The 18,528-nt window shown below is 36.6% G+C and overlaps 2 protein-coding genes across 4 annotated transcripts; both read left to right on the plus strand.

Moving 5' to 3' along the window:
• Window positions 1-1,145: 1,145 nt before the first annotated feature.
• LOC116160408 lies at window positions 1,146-10,910 on the plus strand. Of its 3 annotated transcripts, none has more exons than XM_031473597.1 (11): window positions 1,146-1,376; window positions 2,109-2,234; window positions 3,999-4,115; window positions 4,222-4,386; window positions 7,872-7,988; window positions 8,040-8,244; window positions 8,294-8,367; window positions 9,431-9,625; window positions 9,845-10,059; window positions 10,123-10,516; window positions 10,562-10,910. In XM_031473597.1, exons 1-11 carry the CDS (start codon window positions 1,272-1,274, stop codon window positions 10,727-10,729), a joined length of 1,881 nt encoding a protein of 626 aa, XP_031329457.1. In that variant the 5' UTR covers window positions 1,146-1,271; the 3' UTR covers window positions 10,730-10,910. The 3 variants fall into 3 exon arrangements, with proteins under 3 accessions (XP_031329457.1, XP_031329456.1, XP_031329458.1); XM_031473598.1 differs by having other exon boundaries at window positions 1,147-1,376; window positions 10,126-10,516; window positions 10,562-10,909; XM_031473596.1 differs by having other exon boundaries at window positions 9,845-10,516.
• A 1,433-nt stretch (window positions 10,911-12,343) lies between these two features.
• Window positions 12,344-18,500, plus strand: LOC116182504 (RING finger and CHY zinc finger domain-containing protein 1-like). Its single transcript, XM_031503037.1, has 6 exons — window positions 12,344-12,517; window positions 12,735-12,896; window positions 17,091-17,246; window positions 17,293-17,571; window positions 17,620-17,716; window positions 18,378-18,500. The coding sequence occupies exons 1-6, from the start codon at window positions 12,428-12,430 to the stop codon at window positions 18,497-18,499; spliced, it is 906 nt and encodes a 301-aa protein (XP_031358897.1). The 5' UTR covers window positions 12,344-12,427; the 3' UTR covers window position 18,500.
• The last annotated feature ends 28 nt before the right edge of the window (window positions 18,501-18,528 follow it).

Below are 18,528 nucleotides of genomic sequence, written 5' to 3' on the forward strand. Positions count from 1 at the left end.
CGACCACAGCCAGCGAAGGTCGTACAGGACCTCAACCAGTACGTTATGCCACGTAGAATACTGGAGGAATATCTCTGGTCAAAAAGGCTCTATTAAAGGTGCCCTCCGACGTTGAGTGAGAAATAAGAGGCGCAACTTGATTAATTTACATGAGGCTTATTCAGGCACCGACGTATGGATACGCCACTTGTTAAAAGGCACCGGGATGTGCCAGTACCAAAGCAACTTCGTAAAAAGTGATCGATTTCCACAGTTGTTGTATATTTCAGCGACGTTTAAGCATCAGAGTCGCACGTCGACCACACTCACACCCGTCCCACTGTGGGGGGGGGGGGGGGGGGGTGCAGGAAGCTTCTGGGGTAAGGATAGGTTGTATCGCAATTTTACATTATAGTTGCGCCTTTTTACTCTTTCCCACTCAACGCCTCCGTCCAAATAGTTTAGTAAGAATGATATATATCTTTTGATGGGACACTGTCAGATGAAAAGACACCTCCAAAATGTGACACTCGAAGTAGATCCAGTTTGCAGAGAGTGACAGGAGGAGGAAAAACTCTTCTGCATATATTGTGGCCTGTGAGGCTGAGGCATATGTAACTGATCAAGATAGTATCTATTTATTTATTTATTTATTATCCCTCTCTTGTTCTGGGCCCTCAACAGGCTTGCGCCCAATTACAGAGTAACCCACATAATGCTTTTTAGAGGTGCCTCTGCAAGGTCTTAAGTTGTTCTATACTACTCCAGTATTTACCTTACGAATTAGGAAAACTGCAGGAAAACCTAATTCTGGGTAACCGGTAGAATGCTCGAAACTGGTCTAAGGTAATTCCCATCTCTGCCACAGATGATAACTTCTAGATTTCTTCAGATGCATATATTGATACCCTTTAGAGAGTGAGACTAAAAGTAGAGGATAGAGTAGGGTTTTAGGCTGCGGTACAGGGCCCCTGTTAAGAGACCATCTCTGAGAATAATAATGCTTGGTTACAGAACTTAACATTTTTATTTTATAATTTCCCATTTATCATTCCGTTTCACTTGATCTTTCGGATCATAACTTGAATTTTGTGAACTGCCTATTCGAAGTGCATCAAGAGTTGCATATCCACTCCTTACATGCACCAAACAAGATTAGTTCAACTTTTAATTTGTAGTTCAAATTCGTCAGTGAAATCGTCAACTTCGTAAACAATTTCAAATTTAACTGTCAAGCATTTACAAGTTGATTTGTTTTTAATTAATTTTCGTCGTTTAACAAGACAATTAGGATGTCTTACAATAACGAAGATTTACTAAAATTAATAGAACTCCATAAGCAGTATATTTACAATGATAAACGAAGGTTAGGATGCTTGCAAGACACTGGGGTACAGGTAAGAAAGTTCATTTTCTCTACAAAAATTAAATCACTTATTAGGCAAAATTATTGGAGCAAGTACAAAATTAAACTCTTAAATGTCTTTACGCTCAACGGTGTGCTTGTACGGTATTGTTCTTGAAGTATCCTTACGTCACATTGATTTATAAAAGCCCTTGTTCTTTTATTGCAGAAGAGACACTTTAATATTGCTTAAAGACTTAACTGTACATTCAGCAGTACGCATAACACTTTTGATCGGTTTACAATCGTAGATGGAGCATTACCATTAAGTTCAGTTAAAATTTGGACCGGAATTGATTCCATTTGATGTCTTTTTCTGGAAACTCAGCCTTTAGAGGGCTTTTTAACTTAATACTTAACAACCCAAAATACTCATGCTAAAAACGTTAATTTTTCACACAATTATTGCAAACAAATGATAAATCAAACAACACACCTTTTTTGCTGTATAATTTGGCAAGTAGCAGATTTTAGTATTGGCAGGAGGCCAGTCGCAAAATGTATTAACTGACCTTGTCAAATATTGATTTTTCTCCCTCGTAGTCAACATGAAGGGGTGAAGTTTGATATATTCTGTTATTTGAACCTAGTATCCCTACAATGTGTTCATCCTCTGCATATATTATCCAATTAATTTAAAGTTTACAACATTTTATTAAGCTTTAACTAATTTGTATTTTATAATCACAATGCTATTATAACAAACACCAATTATATTTTGTAGCACAGTGAATTTGGTAATGAAAATTTGTGCGAAACCAAGTCAGAAGTACAAAATTTTGTATCAAAATCCGAAGAAACTAAGCAATATCCGGACAATAGTATAAATAAGGACAATGAAGTCGGTCAGGTACGACAAAAGTGCGTTTTAAGCTTTGTTTTTTAAAGTATAATCTCAAAACAAATCTAATTCGTTTAGAGGTAAGCTTATTAAAAATTAGTCATTAGACGTGTTTGGTAATTCGTTGTTTATATAATTGCATTAAAGTTTTGATCATTTTTTTAATTTACCTTAGCCTAGCGTTAATTCAGCTCGTTGCCGAGTGTGTTGTGCATGCATGTTAAACTCGTAGGTTTAATGAATATTATTTATTTAATAATTGTGTTATTGTATTTGTTAAGTGATGCAGAATAGTAATTGTAATGATTCACATTCAGTCTAATCATTTAGTGGGGAACTGAACGTAAATGTCCTAAATATTTAATCATGTTTTTGTTTTTAGTGTCTCTATTCGTATAGTCGGCCTTGGAGCAACAGTAAGTGTACATTATTTATGAGAGAAATGAAAGCTTTGCTCGCGATGAAAATAATTTATTTCATTCGTTGATAGCTATAATTACCACAATGCCACAAGTTGTCCATTATCTACTTGTGAACGTACAATTTCTGAATTTGTTATCAGGTATTTTTCTTCTCTCTTAATATAAAAATAATTGAGGGTACGAATGTTTTTTTCTTTGTTGAGATTGGCAGTCACCAAGATGCATAGGGAACATTATTGAATTTGTAACTATCAGATGTTGGTTATATCTTATATGGCAAGAATTGTGATGATTTTCAATAGTTTAAATGGGAAAACGTAGATGTCTCTACCATTGAGAAAACCTGCCTTAGTTAATATACAGGAATCTGTAATGAACCATATACAAATTTATTATTTCGTTTTTTTTGCATAAAGAATTGATACTCAATCTCATATCTCAATCAATTCTTGGTCGCATTAAGGAAATATAGAAAGGCTCTATAGCTTTGTTTGTCTGTCTGTGGTCTGACCCACGTACAATCAAATCTTAAAAAAAGTCCAGCAAGAGCATATGATATTTTTGCTGTTAATTCACACCTACATTCTGCATACTGATGGCTGAGTACATGAATAAATAAACAAAAAAACCTGCCTTTTGCATCCCTATTAAAATTTGATGAAGTAATAAGTATCCAAAATTGCAATTTTTGTGACAAAATCAATCTTTTTACCTCGCTTTTTACATTTACGAAGTAATTTTTTTACATCAATGAGTGGACATTGTAGGTAGGATAATATCAAGGCAAGTGCCCATAGAAAGTGCTAACGGGAACCGCCCATTTCCGGTCGTTTAAGCTAGGGAAAATGAAAACAAAAGTTGACATTTTTAGTTTTTCGGTTACATATATCCAGTTATTTTCAATGATGTTCCAAAAATTTCAAAAGCGTTTTTTTAGTTCCAAAAATTTAACCTACACTGTAGGTAGGTATGTCTCGCTGTTACAGAGATCCCAAGAGCCACGAATTTGAACCGCCCTATACATTGCAACAAAAATACAGGGTTGTCGATGTGCTATATTTTGCTGTAATACCCGTATTTTGGTTCTATGGGATCGGCACTTCTGTTAGTTATATATTCGATGGGAACACTGCATTGCAGAGACCTATGCATTAATTAATAATATGAAAATGTACACAGTCCTCCATTAAAGTACCGTTTCCGGGACTACATATTTTAATTGCTAGTGATTTATTAGTTACTGCTGCACACTAAGTAACCTATTAGTTCTTTTTTAGTAGATAGATATAAAAAATACTCATTAAACCTTTACTTTATTATATTGCCAGCTACACATATATTACTTTTCTAGAATTTTCCATTAGTGGAACAGCTTGATTTAAGTAGTTGCAATGGTTCATTAGCAAAGGATAAGCAGGCTTTTATTGATAAAATTGCAAATTCGGAAAATCCATTATCCTTTCGATCGGTAAGCATGATTTTGTATTTTGGCCAAAGACCAGATTGGTTCTATTTAATTTATAATTTCTTTATCGGTAAAATTGTCCGCTATGAGAAAATTTCATTGTGCGTAGGATGCTGGTAGCGGCAACGCAATGCTGCGTTATGGTGAATTTAGTCCCAACAATCCTCAATTGAGAGTAGCGGCGGCACCTTACCTTGGCCTTGGGGAGTACGAACAGAGGAGGGCTCTTATTTCTAAGCAACGCCAAGCTGATTATAATGCACACATTTCTCAGGTAGGTTTTTCATTATTGATATTAATAATTAATAAACACTCTGTATAATCCAGTTCAATTAAAAGCGCTATGTTTGCAGGAGAGAAATTTTAGTTGTGTTCTTCTTTTCTTGTTTTTTTCCAAATTTAATTCAGAGCGATATTAATAGACCTTCACAATTACAAAATCAATAAGTTGTTCAGGGTTTATTTGAACTTTTAATTAACATTGGTGGTGTAACGCAATGAATTATTTTGTTTGGATATGTACCTAGTCATTATAATGTCGATATGCAGCAATTGATTTAGGTCCAGGGCTCGGCACCAATTGAACAATGGAAGAAATATTGGAAATTAGTGAGATACAAAAAAAAGGTGATCAATTTCCATTTCGTCACACGTTCGCGAATATAAAATACTCGTTTGATTCATAAAATGAAACACACAAAAAATACAATGCCTATTTCGTGATCAAGTGTCCATGCTGAATTTGATCCTTATGTAAAATTCATCTTATCACACAATGAATTACTGGTACGCCCTCCTGAATACTAAACAAAATTTCATTCTCCCAAAGAACTAGTAGGTATTACTGAAATTAAAGGCAAAATTGTAATCAAAGAACCAAGATCTTTTGTTTGGATTTTCAACAAATCTGTCAAGCAAATAATTCGTATGGGTTACTTCCTTTAGGACTTGCGACAATCCGTCACAGCTCTTAAAAAATCACTCCTTTATCGAAAATGTATGCGTTGTTATCGCCAGGCATACTTTTGTTCATGTTCGCTATGAAGCGCCACATGTGTAAATTTGTCTATGTTGAATAAAATACAAATTCGAATAAATACTTTTTTTAATTCTAAAGCGACCACCCGTTACTCTTGAATTATTATTAGTTTAGACTAAATTAATATACGAGGATTGTTCAATAGAAACACGTTTGATCTATACAGCCATGATCTGGTCGTCATGGCAACCGAATTAATTTGTTTAAATTGTTTGCGTACATACTAGTAAAGCGTCTGACAAAACTATTTGCAGTTTGCTCTTTTCTAAGTGTTGGGACTGCGTTTGAAAATGGCATCCATGGTAGAAAATCCATCCAAAGACAACTTGCGTGCGGTTATTTAATTTTTGGGCGCTGAAGGACGTCAGCCAACCAAAATTTATACGAGAATGAAAGCTGTATATGCAATATACAGCACTCTGAAACGCTTACGGGTCAGCATCAAGAATAAACGTCCCGGGAAGCTCACAAATGGTGTCATTCTTCTGCATGATAATGCCTGACCACATGTAGCCCAGCCGATTCAAGAACTGCTTAGTCGCATGAAGTGAGAAGTCTTACAACATCCGCCTTACAGTCCCGACCAGTCACCTTGTGATTACCATGTTTTTGGCCCGTTAATAAAGCAATTACTAAAAGGACGGTGGATATGCGGATGATATATCCATACTTATAACCGGCAAATTTGAGGCTACTTTATGCAGACTGATGCAATCAGCTCTTACAGTAACCGAAGAATGGTGTAGGGAACACTCCTTGTCCATCAACCCGACAAAAACGGAGCTAGTTCTCTTCACAAGAAAAAGAAAGGTAGAGGGTATTCGAGCTCCCCTGCTATTCCAAAAACACCTCCAATTTTCAGAGTCAGTGAAATATCTAGGAATCACACTCGACAAAAAACTGAATTGGAGCAAACATATCCACCTTAAAGCCGAAAAAGCAAATAGGGCTTTCTGGCAAAGTCGCCGCGCTATTTTCAAACTTTGGGGACCATCCCCGAAGGTTGTCCTGTGGCTGTACACTGCCGTGATTAGACCTATGTTCTGTTATGGAGCAATTGTCTGGTGGCCTAGAACCAGACTCTCCACAACTGTAGCACTCCTTAATCATGTGCAAAGACTAGCGTGCCTTGCCTGCACAGGCGCGATGCGAACGACCCCCACAGCCGTCATGGAGGCCCTCTTGGATCTGCCTCCACTAGATCTCCACGTGAGAGAGCAGGCCATTCTGGCATTCCTGCGTCTGAAAAATAAGGGGTTGTTGAATAGCAGAGGCATTGAGGGGGGCCACTCCCGAATTCTGGGCGAGGCGATCAAGCGTCTGCCTATCCTAGAGGGGAGATCGGACTCACTCACTCCTCAATTCATATTAGGGAAAAACTATCACATCTTCTTTGATGAGAATATGGCATCCCAACCAGATATATTCATCTTCACGGATGGATCTAAGACAATGGAAGGTACAGGCACTGGTATTTACTCCAAAGAACTGAACTTCCATATCACCCAACCACTAGGTAAACTTCCTACTGTATTCCAGTCAGAGTTGGTAGGATTAACGCTTAGTGCAAGAACAGTTCTTATGCATAACATAAAGAACAAAACTATCAGAATCTCAAGTGACAGCAGGGCTGCCTTGCAGTCACTTGGTCACTGTAAAATTACCTCTAGGATGGTTTCCGAATGTCACCACGTACTAGAGCAAGTAGCAAGCAGCAACACCCTTGAGCTCGTATGGGTCAAAGGGCATGCTGGAACGGAAGGTAATGAGAAAGCCGATAAATTAGCCCGACTGGCCTCAAAACAGGCGTTTTATGGTCCAGAGCCGGCTCTTCCACTTACAGTTAAAACTGTAAACAACCTAATAACTCAAGACACCCAAACCCAGCACAGAGCTAGGTGGAACTTGATGTTAGATTGTCGCCATGCGAGAGAAGCCTTCAGAGGACCATCTCGTAGCTTGGCGCGTTTTTGTACAGGGCTATCAAGGAAGAACCTGAGGTTACTCGTGGGCATACTTTCTGGGCACTGTAAACTAAACAAGCACATGCACTGCATGGGTTTGGTGGAATCACCATCTTGTAGAGGATGTTACACAGACGACGAGACGGCATACCACATACTCTGTGAATGTCCCGCTCTAGTCCAACTGAGACGATCCATGTTGGGGGAATCCTGGCCGGACATGGCTACGATTAGAGCCGCCTCCCCTTCCAGCGTCCTAAGGTTCATCTCACGTGTGGGATGGCTTGAGTGATGTTGAGGGGTCGGGCGACCCTAGTCAGGCAGGTAGTACAAAGGGCCTGAATTTGAGGCCTAAGTACGCGTGGACACTGTTCACCCTCCTATCGTAATCCAGAATCCAGAAGGACGGTGGTTCAAATCGGACGCTGAGGTAGAGTTTGCGGTTAGGGAATGGTTCCCCAAGCAGCCTCAAGAATTTTACCAGCACGGAATTTACAGATTAGTACAACAGTGGGATTCATGCCTGAATGTTAATGGAGACTTCTTTTGAAATCGTTGAATAAAAAATGTTGTACAGCCTCTAAACGTGTTTCTATTGAACAATCCTCGTAGAATACATTAGAGAACGCTAAGTGAAGGTTTTGTTCTAAGTTATAAACGTTACAGAATAGGTATTTTAAAGTGATTCCTGATAATAAATTTAATTTTATTGTATTAGTTAAGTTTTATTAGTAGTTAATAAGTTTATTTTTTTAGAAGAATGACTTGATAAAGAGCAAAGTCGACAACTTTTTTGTTGAGACGCTGCCTTCAAAGCATAAAAGTTACAACAAAGCCGTTCAGACAGACATCCAGAACATACACCATAAATTAGTAAGTCTTCAAAAGGATCATGGTAACAAGCTGTTAATAGATGGCTTCCAGGTGCAATATGAGTTACGTTCACATAATCCACCGGAAAAAGAATTGAGTCCTCAACCGGTTTTCACTGCGAATAATACGATGCACAGCAATCGCAGTCCTATTTTGAGTAGGTCGGAGCATAGGTTTTCATCTTCACAAAATGTAAGGCCAGAAACCAGCAAACCTAAAAGTATTTTGTCATCGCGGAGGACGGAGTCAGTACGAGGTACTTTAGTCGGTATAACTAATCCACTCTCTCATTGTAGTTTTTTTAGATTACCATTATTCTTATGTGCCAAGCATTTTAGATGGATTCAGCTATGAAGACCGAGCCGACCTTCTTGAAAAGGTAATTACAAATAGAATAAAAGGTAATCAACAGAAAAATTTGCAATAGTTTAATATATTAATCTTGATTTAAAGGCCACATAGATTATTACACAAACTCCCTGTTCCTCTTTTCTCAACTACAAGCCTAAGAGGAGGGGTGCTGACTATTACAACCTGGTGGCGCCCCTCGACTACATCCGTATGGAACCCATGTTACCGCTGCAGCTGGAAGCACCCTCATCTTGCTCTCTCTGGCCACCGCAAATTGTTTCTAGCGCCTTTGTCGTGTGGTCGCTTTTTGAATAGCCCTGTCAATATGTTCTATATAACAGAGACTCCTAGTATGTACGTCAATTGTTCTTTCGAAAATACTTCTACTCTTCAGACCGTCACCCTGGACTGGACTCGTACCCGCCATAAGCGCCGCTTTCGTCTTGGTCCTTACAAGTTGAGTTCAGCGTGTTGCTACCATATGGAGGTCGCCATTGTAGGCAATGTTCTATAATAGCGGACCCAGCACTTACCCTTGAGAGACTCCTCTGTCCACTCTTCTAGTGTTTTTTGTCTATTGGTAAGATATTAAGCGCGTTAAATACGTAGACGCTTCTTCATCCTGCAGCGCTCTTAGGCTGACTGACTTGGGAACCACATTGAACGCGTTTTGTCAGGTTAAGACTGCTACCTCCAGGGACTTCCACGTGCCTGTTTGAGTGTTCTACGGAATGGATTTTTCTCTAGGGCGTTCTTTTTGCCTTTTCCTTTCATGAAACCAAATTGCTCCGGGCTCAACCAGATCCGCCTGCCTTTCTGCTGTCACGTTCTCAAAAAGCGATCTTCCCCTCTTTCTTCTTGGGAATCAAAACAACGGACGCCTTTTGCCATGGGCTGGTGAGCAGCCTTGGCCCAACCCTACCCTATTTAAAACAAAGGCGAAATAATACCCAAAATTTCAGATTCATTGAAGATCGCTTTTATGTTTCTTTCAATGAATGCCCTTAGCTGATGAACTATTTTACATCTTTTTGATTTGATTTTATATCATGGAAGATTCAGCATAATAAATAATGTTTGTACTTGGTTAGGAACGTTTGAAACGAGAAGCCTATCAGCTAGAATTGAGACAGCAAATAGAGGAAAAGAGGAGACTGGCAGCGTTAAGAGATGAACAAGATCGCCGAGAACAGGAGCTAGAAAATAGGAGATTTGAACAACAACTGTTGAAGATGCAAGAAGAGCAGTATAGAGAAGATCAGTATCGTACTCAAAAAAACCAAATGGTAGGTTTTTCATTATTAGTTTTTTTTATTTTTCATTTTCACAATTTTTAGAAAACTGTAAAGTGAATTAAATTTGAAACTTGCTGCATCCAGATTTGGATTTTGTTAAGAATGTTAACGTTTCATAGACTGTGTTAATAGTTGGATTGTTTTGTTTTATAAGTTGTTATATAATTAAATAGTTTATTAGACGTGCTAATTACTGTTCATTTTATATAGTTTCGCAGGACAAGCGAAGATTTGAAGATGTATAGAGACGACCAGTTAGACCGATCGTTCAGGAAGCATGCCGATTCGGAGAGTAGCGTGACAAGCCTTCGAAATACCAAAGTTGCCTCCAGACAATTATCCCATTATTCTCCCCCAGTGAGTCGTAGAGTACCATACTCCTTTAACGTTCCCTCAACTTCCACATTTGCCAATCATCCAAATAGGTATAATAGTTCGTTCTACGATAATTATAAGAAAGACAGTTTTACACGAAAAAACTTTTTTAGTAGATCAGAATCGGTAAATCGTGACGAACCTCGGAGCCGTTCGAATTCTTTTAACCGTTACGAATCCGCTCTCAACCGTCATGAATCATTAAGTAGAATAGATTCGTTACAACGACAAGAATCGTTAAATCGTTTGGACTCTTTAAGTATTAAAGATAGTATATGTAGAGTGCCTCGGCGGCATAGTGCAACGCAACAAGATTTCAGTTTAATGAGAAGGAGCCCGAAATCACAACGAAGTGATAGAAGTAGCTGTAGTAGATTGGACGATCCGCTTCCGATTCCTATTCTAAAAGCACATTCGCCGGTTGCCAAAGATCTGAAGAATTCTATCGCGATAGATTCCAGTAAGCGGAGTACAGACACAGTTAGAAAGCTTGAGGATCGTTGGCAGGTAAGTCGATCGAATTGATTCTATTGTTTTATGTATCGCATTTAGGTACCTGTTGTTCAAAGAAACATAATAACTCATAGCGATCCCAGGGATGGGCAGGGACGAAGTATTTTAACTCAGTTAGGTGCAATACGCCTTCAGTTGCAAAAAGAACAACTTCGAATGGACGAAACGTTAAGAAAACGTGGGATTTCTCAACCTAAGGCTGTTTAAATATTGTAATTATTTTATTATTATTATTGCATTTCTTCAAGTGTAAAGTTTACTAGTTATTTATATTGTTAGAATTTATATTTATATTATAGATTGAACAATAATAATAATACGAGTTGATATTAAAATATTTTACCTATGTATATGATAGTTAATAAATGACAATTTTATCGCTCTTTGGCGCAGCAGAGAGTGAGATGCTAAGAAATGTGTATTTACAGTTACTACACCAATTATTTTTATAACTAATTCAATGTTTTATCCACAACTTTGCCTGTTAATATGAGGTTCCACAAGGAGATGTTTTAGAGCCTTATTTTATTTGTATTATTTATATTAACGATATTGTCATGTTTTTAAATTGCTTGACATACTCGAAAAATTACAAAATGTTCATACTTTTTGCCAGTTTTGGGCTTAAAAATCATAAAAAGATGCATTCCTACGGACCATTTCAAAAGTAGAGTAAATTTCCCACAATTTGGGCCCAACTCCATTTTTTTAAGTTAAATAGTTTCCGAGAAATAGCCATCCCAAAACTGGCAATTTTTTCCAAAAAAGATAAAAAAAAATTTCGCAAAATATTGCTTGAAATAGTAATTCCGCGAGAAGGTCACGAAAATATTAGGCTTTAATTTAAAAGCAAAACAAAGCATGTAGGACCAATAGTTCTCTTGTTATCTTCGAAAGTCGGATTTTTCGAAAATAAGTCATCTAAATAGGTGATGACTTGATAGTAACGCATTAATGGAATTTGGTAGGTACTTATCATATTAAAGTCAAATAAAAATCAAAATTTACAAATTGTAGACAGGTGCAGTGAAAGGCGAGGGACCAAATAAAAGACTGTTTTGGAGGAGGATAACGAGAACCGCAACCTTTTATAAAGCTTCTCTTTCTACCAAGTTTCTCCATACTCGGCTCTTTTGACTTCGCGCTTGAATTCAACTGTGGGACCTGCAATGAGTTTTAATTGAAAATGGTTTTTCTCATCGAACTGTGTGTCATTGGTTCATCCGGGTTGTTGCTTTTTGTGTGTTAAATCACTTGATGAAGGGATAAGAGGTAGGAGTGAAAAAACGCGATATTCATTCAGGTTTTGGCCATTGTGGCATATGTGACCATGGGTCTAATGATGGTTTCATAGAACCATTTGGTCATTTCAGTCGCTCAGCTCCAGTTCCTGCCTAGTAGCCTTCTGCAGGCCCAGGATGCCAGGGTGGCCTTTTTATCACCTTACCCAAATGGGAGTTCCACGTGAACCTCTGGTCAATGTTCACTGCAAGCTATTTGACCTCTTTACTAAGATCCATGGTGATTTCCCCATAGTCCCCCTTATGTTGGGCTTCCTCGTTCTGATAAAAATTGTTGTTATGTTTGGTGTCTACAGTCACTGGGCTAACTTATTACATTTACTTGGAAGCAGCCAAAAGTGAATTAAAACATTTGCATGAATTGTTCGACTTCAAAAGTCTAATTTGACCGTGCTTGTGAAGTAGTGATGGTAATTTTGTCCGAAAAAACAATTTACAAGGGATATAGTTTGTGGCCACGCTGTAGAGAAAACTTTCGGCGGTTAGTAACAGAGGGAACTTCAGAGCAGTGGCGCAACGTATTGCGCTAATTTCAGTACATTTGAACAATATGAACAATTGATCGCAACGTGAAAGTTCTTCAAATTTTTTTAATTGACGAAAAATGGCAGCCACCCCCAGAGCAGAGGGCCCTCCCGAAGAAGTAATAAAGGCAGTTGGCTGTGCCCATTACAAAAGGAAATCGAAATTTGTGGTAAATACCTGCATTCATTTTAAAGTGATGAAAGTGCCTTCAATTAACGATTTCTCTTTCATGCTGTTCACCAAAATAGCAATAAAAGAGAAATGTCATGCTTTCTATTTTTGATACTCTTTGTGTTTCGGTGAAAACAAAGTGAATGCGGTAATAGTATAACTTTAATTTAAAAAGGAGGTGCTTCTTTTTCTACTAATTGGCTTCATGTTTTCAGACACCGTGTTGCAATAAAGTGTACACATGTCGATTTTGTCACGACGAAAAAGAAGACCATACCGTAAACCGAAAGGAAGTCACAGAATTGATATGCACACTTTGTGAAACTAGGCAACCTGTGCAAGCCGAATGTCAGAACTGCGGTATTCGATTTGGCAAGGTAGGTAGATTTGGAGTAGGTATACAGCATTATTTAAATAATTATGTAAGGAAGTAGAATGTCTACATTGAGATATTTCGTAAACAATCATTGAAGAGAATTAATTGAGGCAATAGAGGTCAATGTGAGTGTGCTGTGACATATTTGATCTCTTGATTGGTTTAAATTACAAGTAATTGTATGTGTATACTAAGTAGATTAAAAGATTTTTAACGCTACTTATTAAGTCAGTATTCAAACTAATTTGAAATGTGGGATTGGTAGAAGATGCTAAATGAATAAAAGCTGCTATTAATTTTGGTAATTTCACGCTATTTAAAATGGAAACATCTTATACATTAATTCATCGCATACAGGGTGGACTACAAGGTAGAACACCCATAAACAGATTTGCAGAAAAAAATTGTAATCTACATATTTGGTACATGGGTGCTTTTCAACATGACAATGAATCGAAGATTAGGTTTTGGAAATCGTCCGTTTTTGATAAATAATTACTTAGGTGGACAAAATGGAAAATGTTGATGTGAAAAGTATCGTTCGTTTCTAATTTGAAAGAAATGTTCAAGCTTCTGCTAGTAGGATCTTAAACTTTGTCATTTGTTTTGCTCCTCATTAATAGTCACAATGAATGCCAATGTGCGTTGTAAGTTGTGTTGCCTAATCAACAGATGGTTAAGATAGGGCATTTGGGCGAATACCTTTTGAGTCAGTATTCTCCAAAAATGTGTATTGATTTTTATGTATATTTTAATATTCTGCCTTTTTAAGTTTGAGGACTAGGGTTCTGAAAATTCTAAGAAAGAAGAATGAAGTTTTCTTCTTATTATTTTATATTTTTGCCTTTTTAGGAACGCCTTTAAGTCTTTAGAAAATTTCGAAAAATCAATTTCATAAATCGCAGAAACTGTCGACGTGAAAAGTGTTGAGTTTGAGATCTAATAAACAACTAATTTGAATGCCCTTGGTATCAAATAAAAGCTTCTATACATATTTTAGTCGCAATAATATAAAAAAAATGGTCCTCTCTGTTCTGCAGTGAGAGTTAATAATATTCTACTACACTATGTCAACGTGCAACAAAACATTTTTAAAAAGAGTTCATCTTTTACTGTGAGAGACGCTCTTAGTTACAGTGCACCGTTATTCAGAAGATTTGTTGGGGAATATTAAGAAAATTGCCAACAATGTTTTAAAAAAAGTTTCTAAAGAGATTTAATGTGTCAAAGGTTTAAAAGGGCCATCACTGGTGAATGTTAAACTACGAAAAAGTCCATTACAGTTTGTTGTGAGTTTTTTAGTTTTTGAGAAATTTTGAATTGAAAGTTACATTATATTATTTTTATTTTATTTGCACTTCTCTCGAAAAGCACCATAGCAAATGTTAAATACGAAAAAGATGTGCCTTGATGAGCTGTACAAACAGTCATACTTTTTGCGTTGGGTTCACAATAAAGACTGTTTTCTATATGTTACACTATGACTATATTGTTAAGTATTTGGAAAGTCAAATCGGGAGATTACATTTTATTGTGATTTTTAAATAAAATCTCTTCCTTGGTGCATTATGCTTTCGTTCATAAATTACTGTTCTATGCATCAACGACTGAGAACCCCCCTTTTTAACAGTGTTAAAATTATTCGCTTTAATAAATAACAGATTATTAGCTAATTTTTTTAAACAAAAAACATCTTTCACCTTGCACTGTTATTTTTTAAAGTATGCATCTGTTTTCTTTCATGACCATTGAAAAATTGTTTTTCTCGCAACTGTTTGAAAATTAGAAATTCGTCAAACTAATTAATAAAAAATGTACAAAGAATTCTCGTTTGATTTTTCAATCTCCTACTTTTGAAATAGATAGCGTCAAAACTGGTAACATTATTTACACAAAAATGATAAACAAATTACACATAAGCTTGCCTTATCTTTCCAGTATAGAAATTTAATAATACAGCAAAATAACTTATTTTTCTTTATGGAATTGTCTTAATGTGTAACATATGTTTCGGACGCGATTAGAGAAACATTTATTTTATACATTGCTTTCCTAAAAAGTTTTGCTTCATACACAGGGTGTCCAGAAGTATGGATTATTGTAGATTACCCATTTTATAAAAAAACTAGCTGACCCGACGGACGCTTTCCTCTTTCTTAGCTATGAATACCTATTCAATTTGGACTGGAATAAATAATTACAAAAAATTATTTCAAAACATTTACTGTGGCTAGCACAGGTACCACCCGCCCCACCTGCGCATGCGCGATTCTGCCCTTCTATGTGTAAGAATATGTGTAGCAAATTTGGTTTAAATCGGTTCAACCGTTTAGCCGGAAAAGAGATTTTGACACACTTGCCCCAAAATCTTCCCATCTCTGCAAAATCATTAAAATTAAACGCATTCTCTTCTAGTTGCTTTTGGCAATTCAGAGCTAGCAACGTACCTTTTTTTTTTGTTGCGCCAAATGCCGTAATTTGAAAGCAATGATTGTATTTCTGGATATGATGAGTCAAAAAATGTATAGAATCTGGCACATTTCCGCAAACCAAAAAAGTTCGCAAAAAAGGTAGTGGCTCTGGTGACGGTACCAATTGCGTCAGTTTCACTTGGACACTGTCGCAACATAATCCCGAGGCTTCAGTTTTAATCTTAACAGTCTTGAAATGTGGACACACAAAGTTCTTTAGTCTAATAGCAACAATTTATTGTAAATTGTAATCGATTGCTACGTTATAATTAAATGCAACTCGATAGGGATTAAAGGGGACATTTCTGCGTTGTTCATATCGATTCCGTTAACTTCGTTTCGCCCTTCGCTTTTCTCGTCAGTTTGACTTAAGTACTCGTACATCAGAATTACGAATTCTGCGACTTAAGTTGGTAGCATGTTGGTACGTCTAATTAGTAGCTTGAAAAAACTAAAATTCAACTAAAAATAGAAATTGACTCCCAGTGTTTCTGTATAACTATGTATACCACGTGTTTAGTCTATCAACATTGAACACTTACCAAAAATGGATATTAGGTATATCAAACTTTTAATACAAAAGATGTGATTGCGGTGAAATAACCTCGAAACTTCTCAAAAAACTCACTGAAATCTGGATAAACTATCCGATCGAATTGACAGCACACTATGATATGAATAAATTAATTTTTTGACGGATATATTATGCTGATCCATTGCCGATCGATGTAGCTGTTAAAACAATTGCCGTCGCACCGTCCAACGCGTGATGTTTAAATAGTCGATAAGTTTTCTCCAATTTTCAAATTTTCTGCGCGATTTTCTTAGTGTTTCTTGCCGTAAGAACCTTCTACACAGTATTAGAAAATTTTTAAAAAAAGATGAATGAAATCGGTCAAGTCGTTCTAAAGTTATTGCGTGACCAGAAGAAACAGGGGTTCATTTTTATATATAGAGATGTTTCAAATAAAAGTTAGTTTGTATTTAATTATTTATCACATGGAATTTTTTATTTTTATAAATTTTTTAAATAAATCGCTCCACATAAAAATTTTTTTTTAATGCGATATCTTTTTTGCAACTTTGATAGTGTTTCATTCCTTTTTCAAACATATAAAATATTAATTCCCTTGGATTGGAACAATTTTAAAAAAATCGCAAATAGTGCGCGTACGTTTATTTAAACAACGTTCAACAATTTATTCTCATTGATCTAGTCACCCATGACCGTTTTATGCTCATCTAGGTATTAAAACAATTGATTGCGCCTTACAACTGTCAAGGTAATACGCGAACTTGACGTAAAATGTTACCAATTCACATCAATTTGGAAAATATGCTTTTGAAGTAAACAAACATGGCTCATTTATAGGCAAATTTTAATTACGTTGGGATATGGAGAAAGCAGGATGATGTGCCTTCGCTTGTTTTAACATTTAAACAAGCCTTAAACGTTCATGGGTGATTAGATTAATGAGCATAAGGCTGTTACTGTTTTACATTTTTGAAAAGGGAATAAAACACTATCAAAAAAGTTGGCGAAAAATGTATCTTGTTATTAAAAAACATTTTTTTATTTGTTGCGGTTTTGTTTTGAAAAAATAAAAAACTCCATGTGTTATACGATATTCCCTGCTTCTCGGACGCCCTGTATATATTTTGCTGTGTTGAAAATGTACATCATAATTGTACACACTCTACTAATACAGAATGTTCCTTTGCAGTATACATGTTTGGAATGCAACTTATTCGACGATGAGGATAAGAACCAGTATCATTGCAGCGGGTGTGGCATTTGTCGGATAGGCGGTGCAGGCCGATTTTTCCATTGTGAGAAATGCAACATGTGTTTACCAGTTCAGTTAAAAAATGGCCATAAGGTAATCTCGTGTGCGCTTACAATTGGCTTTAAATGTCCATCCGTAGTGCGTTGAGAATGTTTCCCGAGCCAATTGTCCTGTTTGTTTAGAAGACATCCATACTTCAAGAATTCCGTGTCACATACCCGACTGTGGGCACCTTTTGCATCGCACATGTTTCGAACAGTTACTACAGTCTGGCCATTACGCATGTCCTATCTGCCAGACGTCGCTGATGGACATGACGCAACTGTGGAAGTACTTGGATAACGAAGTCGCGCATACTCCTATGCCGCCCGAGTATAGTAATTACATGGCGGATATACTTTGTAAAGACTGTCATAAGGTAAAGGTGGAAAGTTTAGCGATCAATTCAGTAGAATTTTTTTTTAAGGAAAGCACAGTAAAATTTCACGTTGTTGGTTTAAAGTGTACTCAGTGTGGATCCTACAATACATGTCGTATAAAAGGTCCTCCGTGTCCAATAGCAGGTACGTTCTTCGTGTACATAGAAAGAATTCAAATGTCTACTCTACTTATAAAGGGGTAGTATGGCGACGTTATGAAAAAAAAGAGAGAATGAAAAATTGAAAGAATATTTTTATGATGATGATGGTTCTATTTGGCCATCTCCCATTCCTCTCTATCCATAGCTTTTTTTTCATATCAGCATATTTCCCCTCTTTCAGATCATTTATCATCTTCACTCGTCTTCGTTCTCTTTTCCCTGTACCCTCCATGGGACAAATATTTTAATACAACACATATTTAATTGAACACAACAAAAAATATTCGATCAATATTGATGGATAAAATGATGGACGAAAAGTACATGTGAGAATGCCAATATTAAGTATTCAAAAAAATTAAAGAAGAAATGCAAATTTTGAGACTTAGCATGCAAAAACCACATCTATTACTCAAATTTTTCTTGACATACATACATACATACAATACCTTGTGTTATCCATTTTCAAATTATAGTGAATTTAAATTTCCGTGAACATTGCTATAACAGCGTTATAAGCACGCCTCTTGGGATTTGGATCTTTGGTACTTTGCATCCTCAAAACGTTCGCCATACTTGACTGACATACTATCTGTTTATAAAGTAGTGACGAAGCGTTAATATGACATATTACAAATTTACAGGTGAGACAGCATCAAATAACACTAACAGGGTTGCATTATCTCCCAATCCGAACTTCTTGGACGATCATCCCGACAGCGGTAGTGGTCATGCAGATAATTCCGAAGGATCTTCGAATAATTAAAAAAAAACTAGTCTAGTGATACTTTACAG

This window comes from Photinus pyralis, unplaced genomic scaffold (assembly GCF_008802855.1).
Source record: "Photinus pyralis isolate 1611_PpyrPB1 unplaced genomic scaffold, Ppyr1.3 Ppyr1.4_LG1, whole genome shotgun sequence".
NCBI lineage: Eukaryota > Metazoa > Arthropoda > Insecta > Coleoptera > Lampyridae > Photinus > Photinus pyralis.

Bases quoted from the DNA above. Each gene is read 5' to 3' on its own strand.
- LOC116182504 (XM_031503037.1), top strand. From the start codon at position 12,428: ATGGCAGCCACCCCCAGAGCAGAGGGCCCTCCCGAAGAAGTAATAAAG. The intron at 17,247-17,292 runs GTAATCTCGTGT...GTCCATCCGTAG, and splicing joins AGTTAAAAAATGGCCATAAG to TGCGTTGAGAATGTTTCCCG. The intron at 17,572-17,619 runs GTAAAGGTGGAA...TTTTTTTTTAAG, and splicing joins TTTGTAAAGACTGTCATAAG to GAAAGCACAGTAAAATTTCA.
- LOC116160408 (XM_031473596.1), top strand. From the start codon at position 1,272: ATGTCTTACAATAACGAAGATTTACTAAAATTAATAGAACTCCATAAG. The intron at 7,989-8,039 runs GTAAGTCTTCAA...GATGGCTTCCAG, and splicing joins AGAACATACACCATAAATTA to GTGCAATATGAGTTACGTTC. The intron at 9,626-9,844 runs GTAGGTTTTTCA...CATTTTATATAG, and splicing joins GTACTCAAAAAAACCAAATG to TTTCGCAGGACAAGCGAAGA.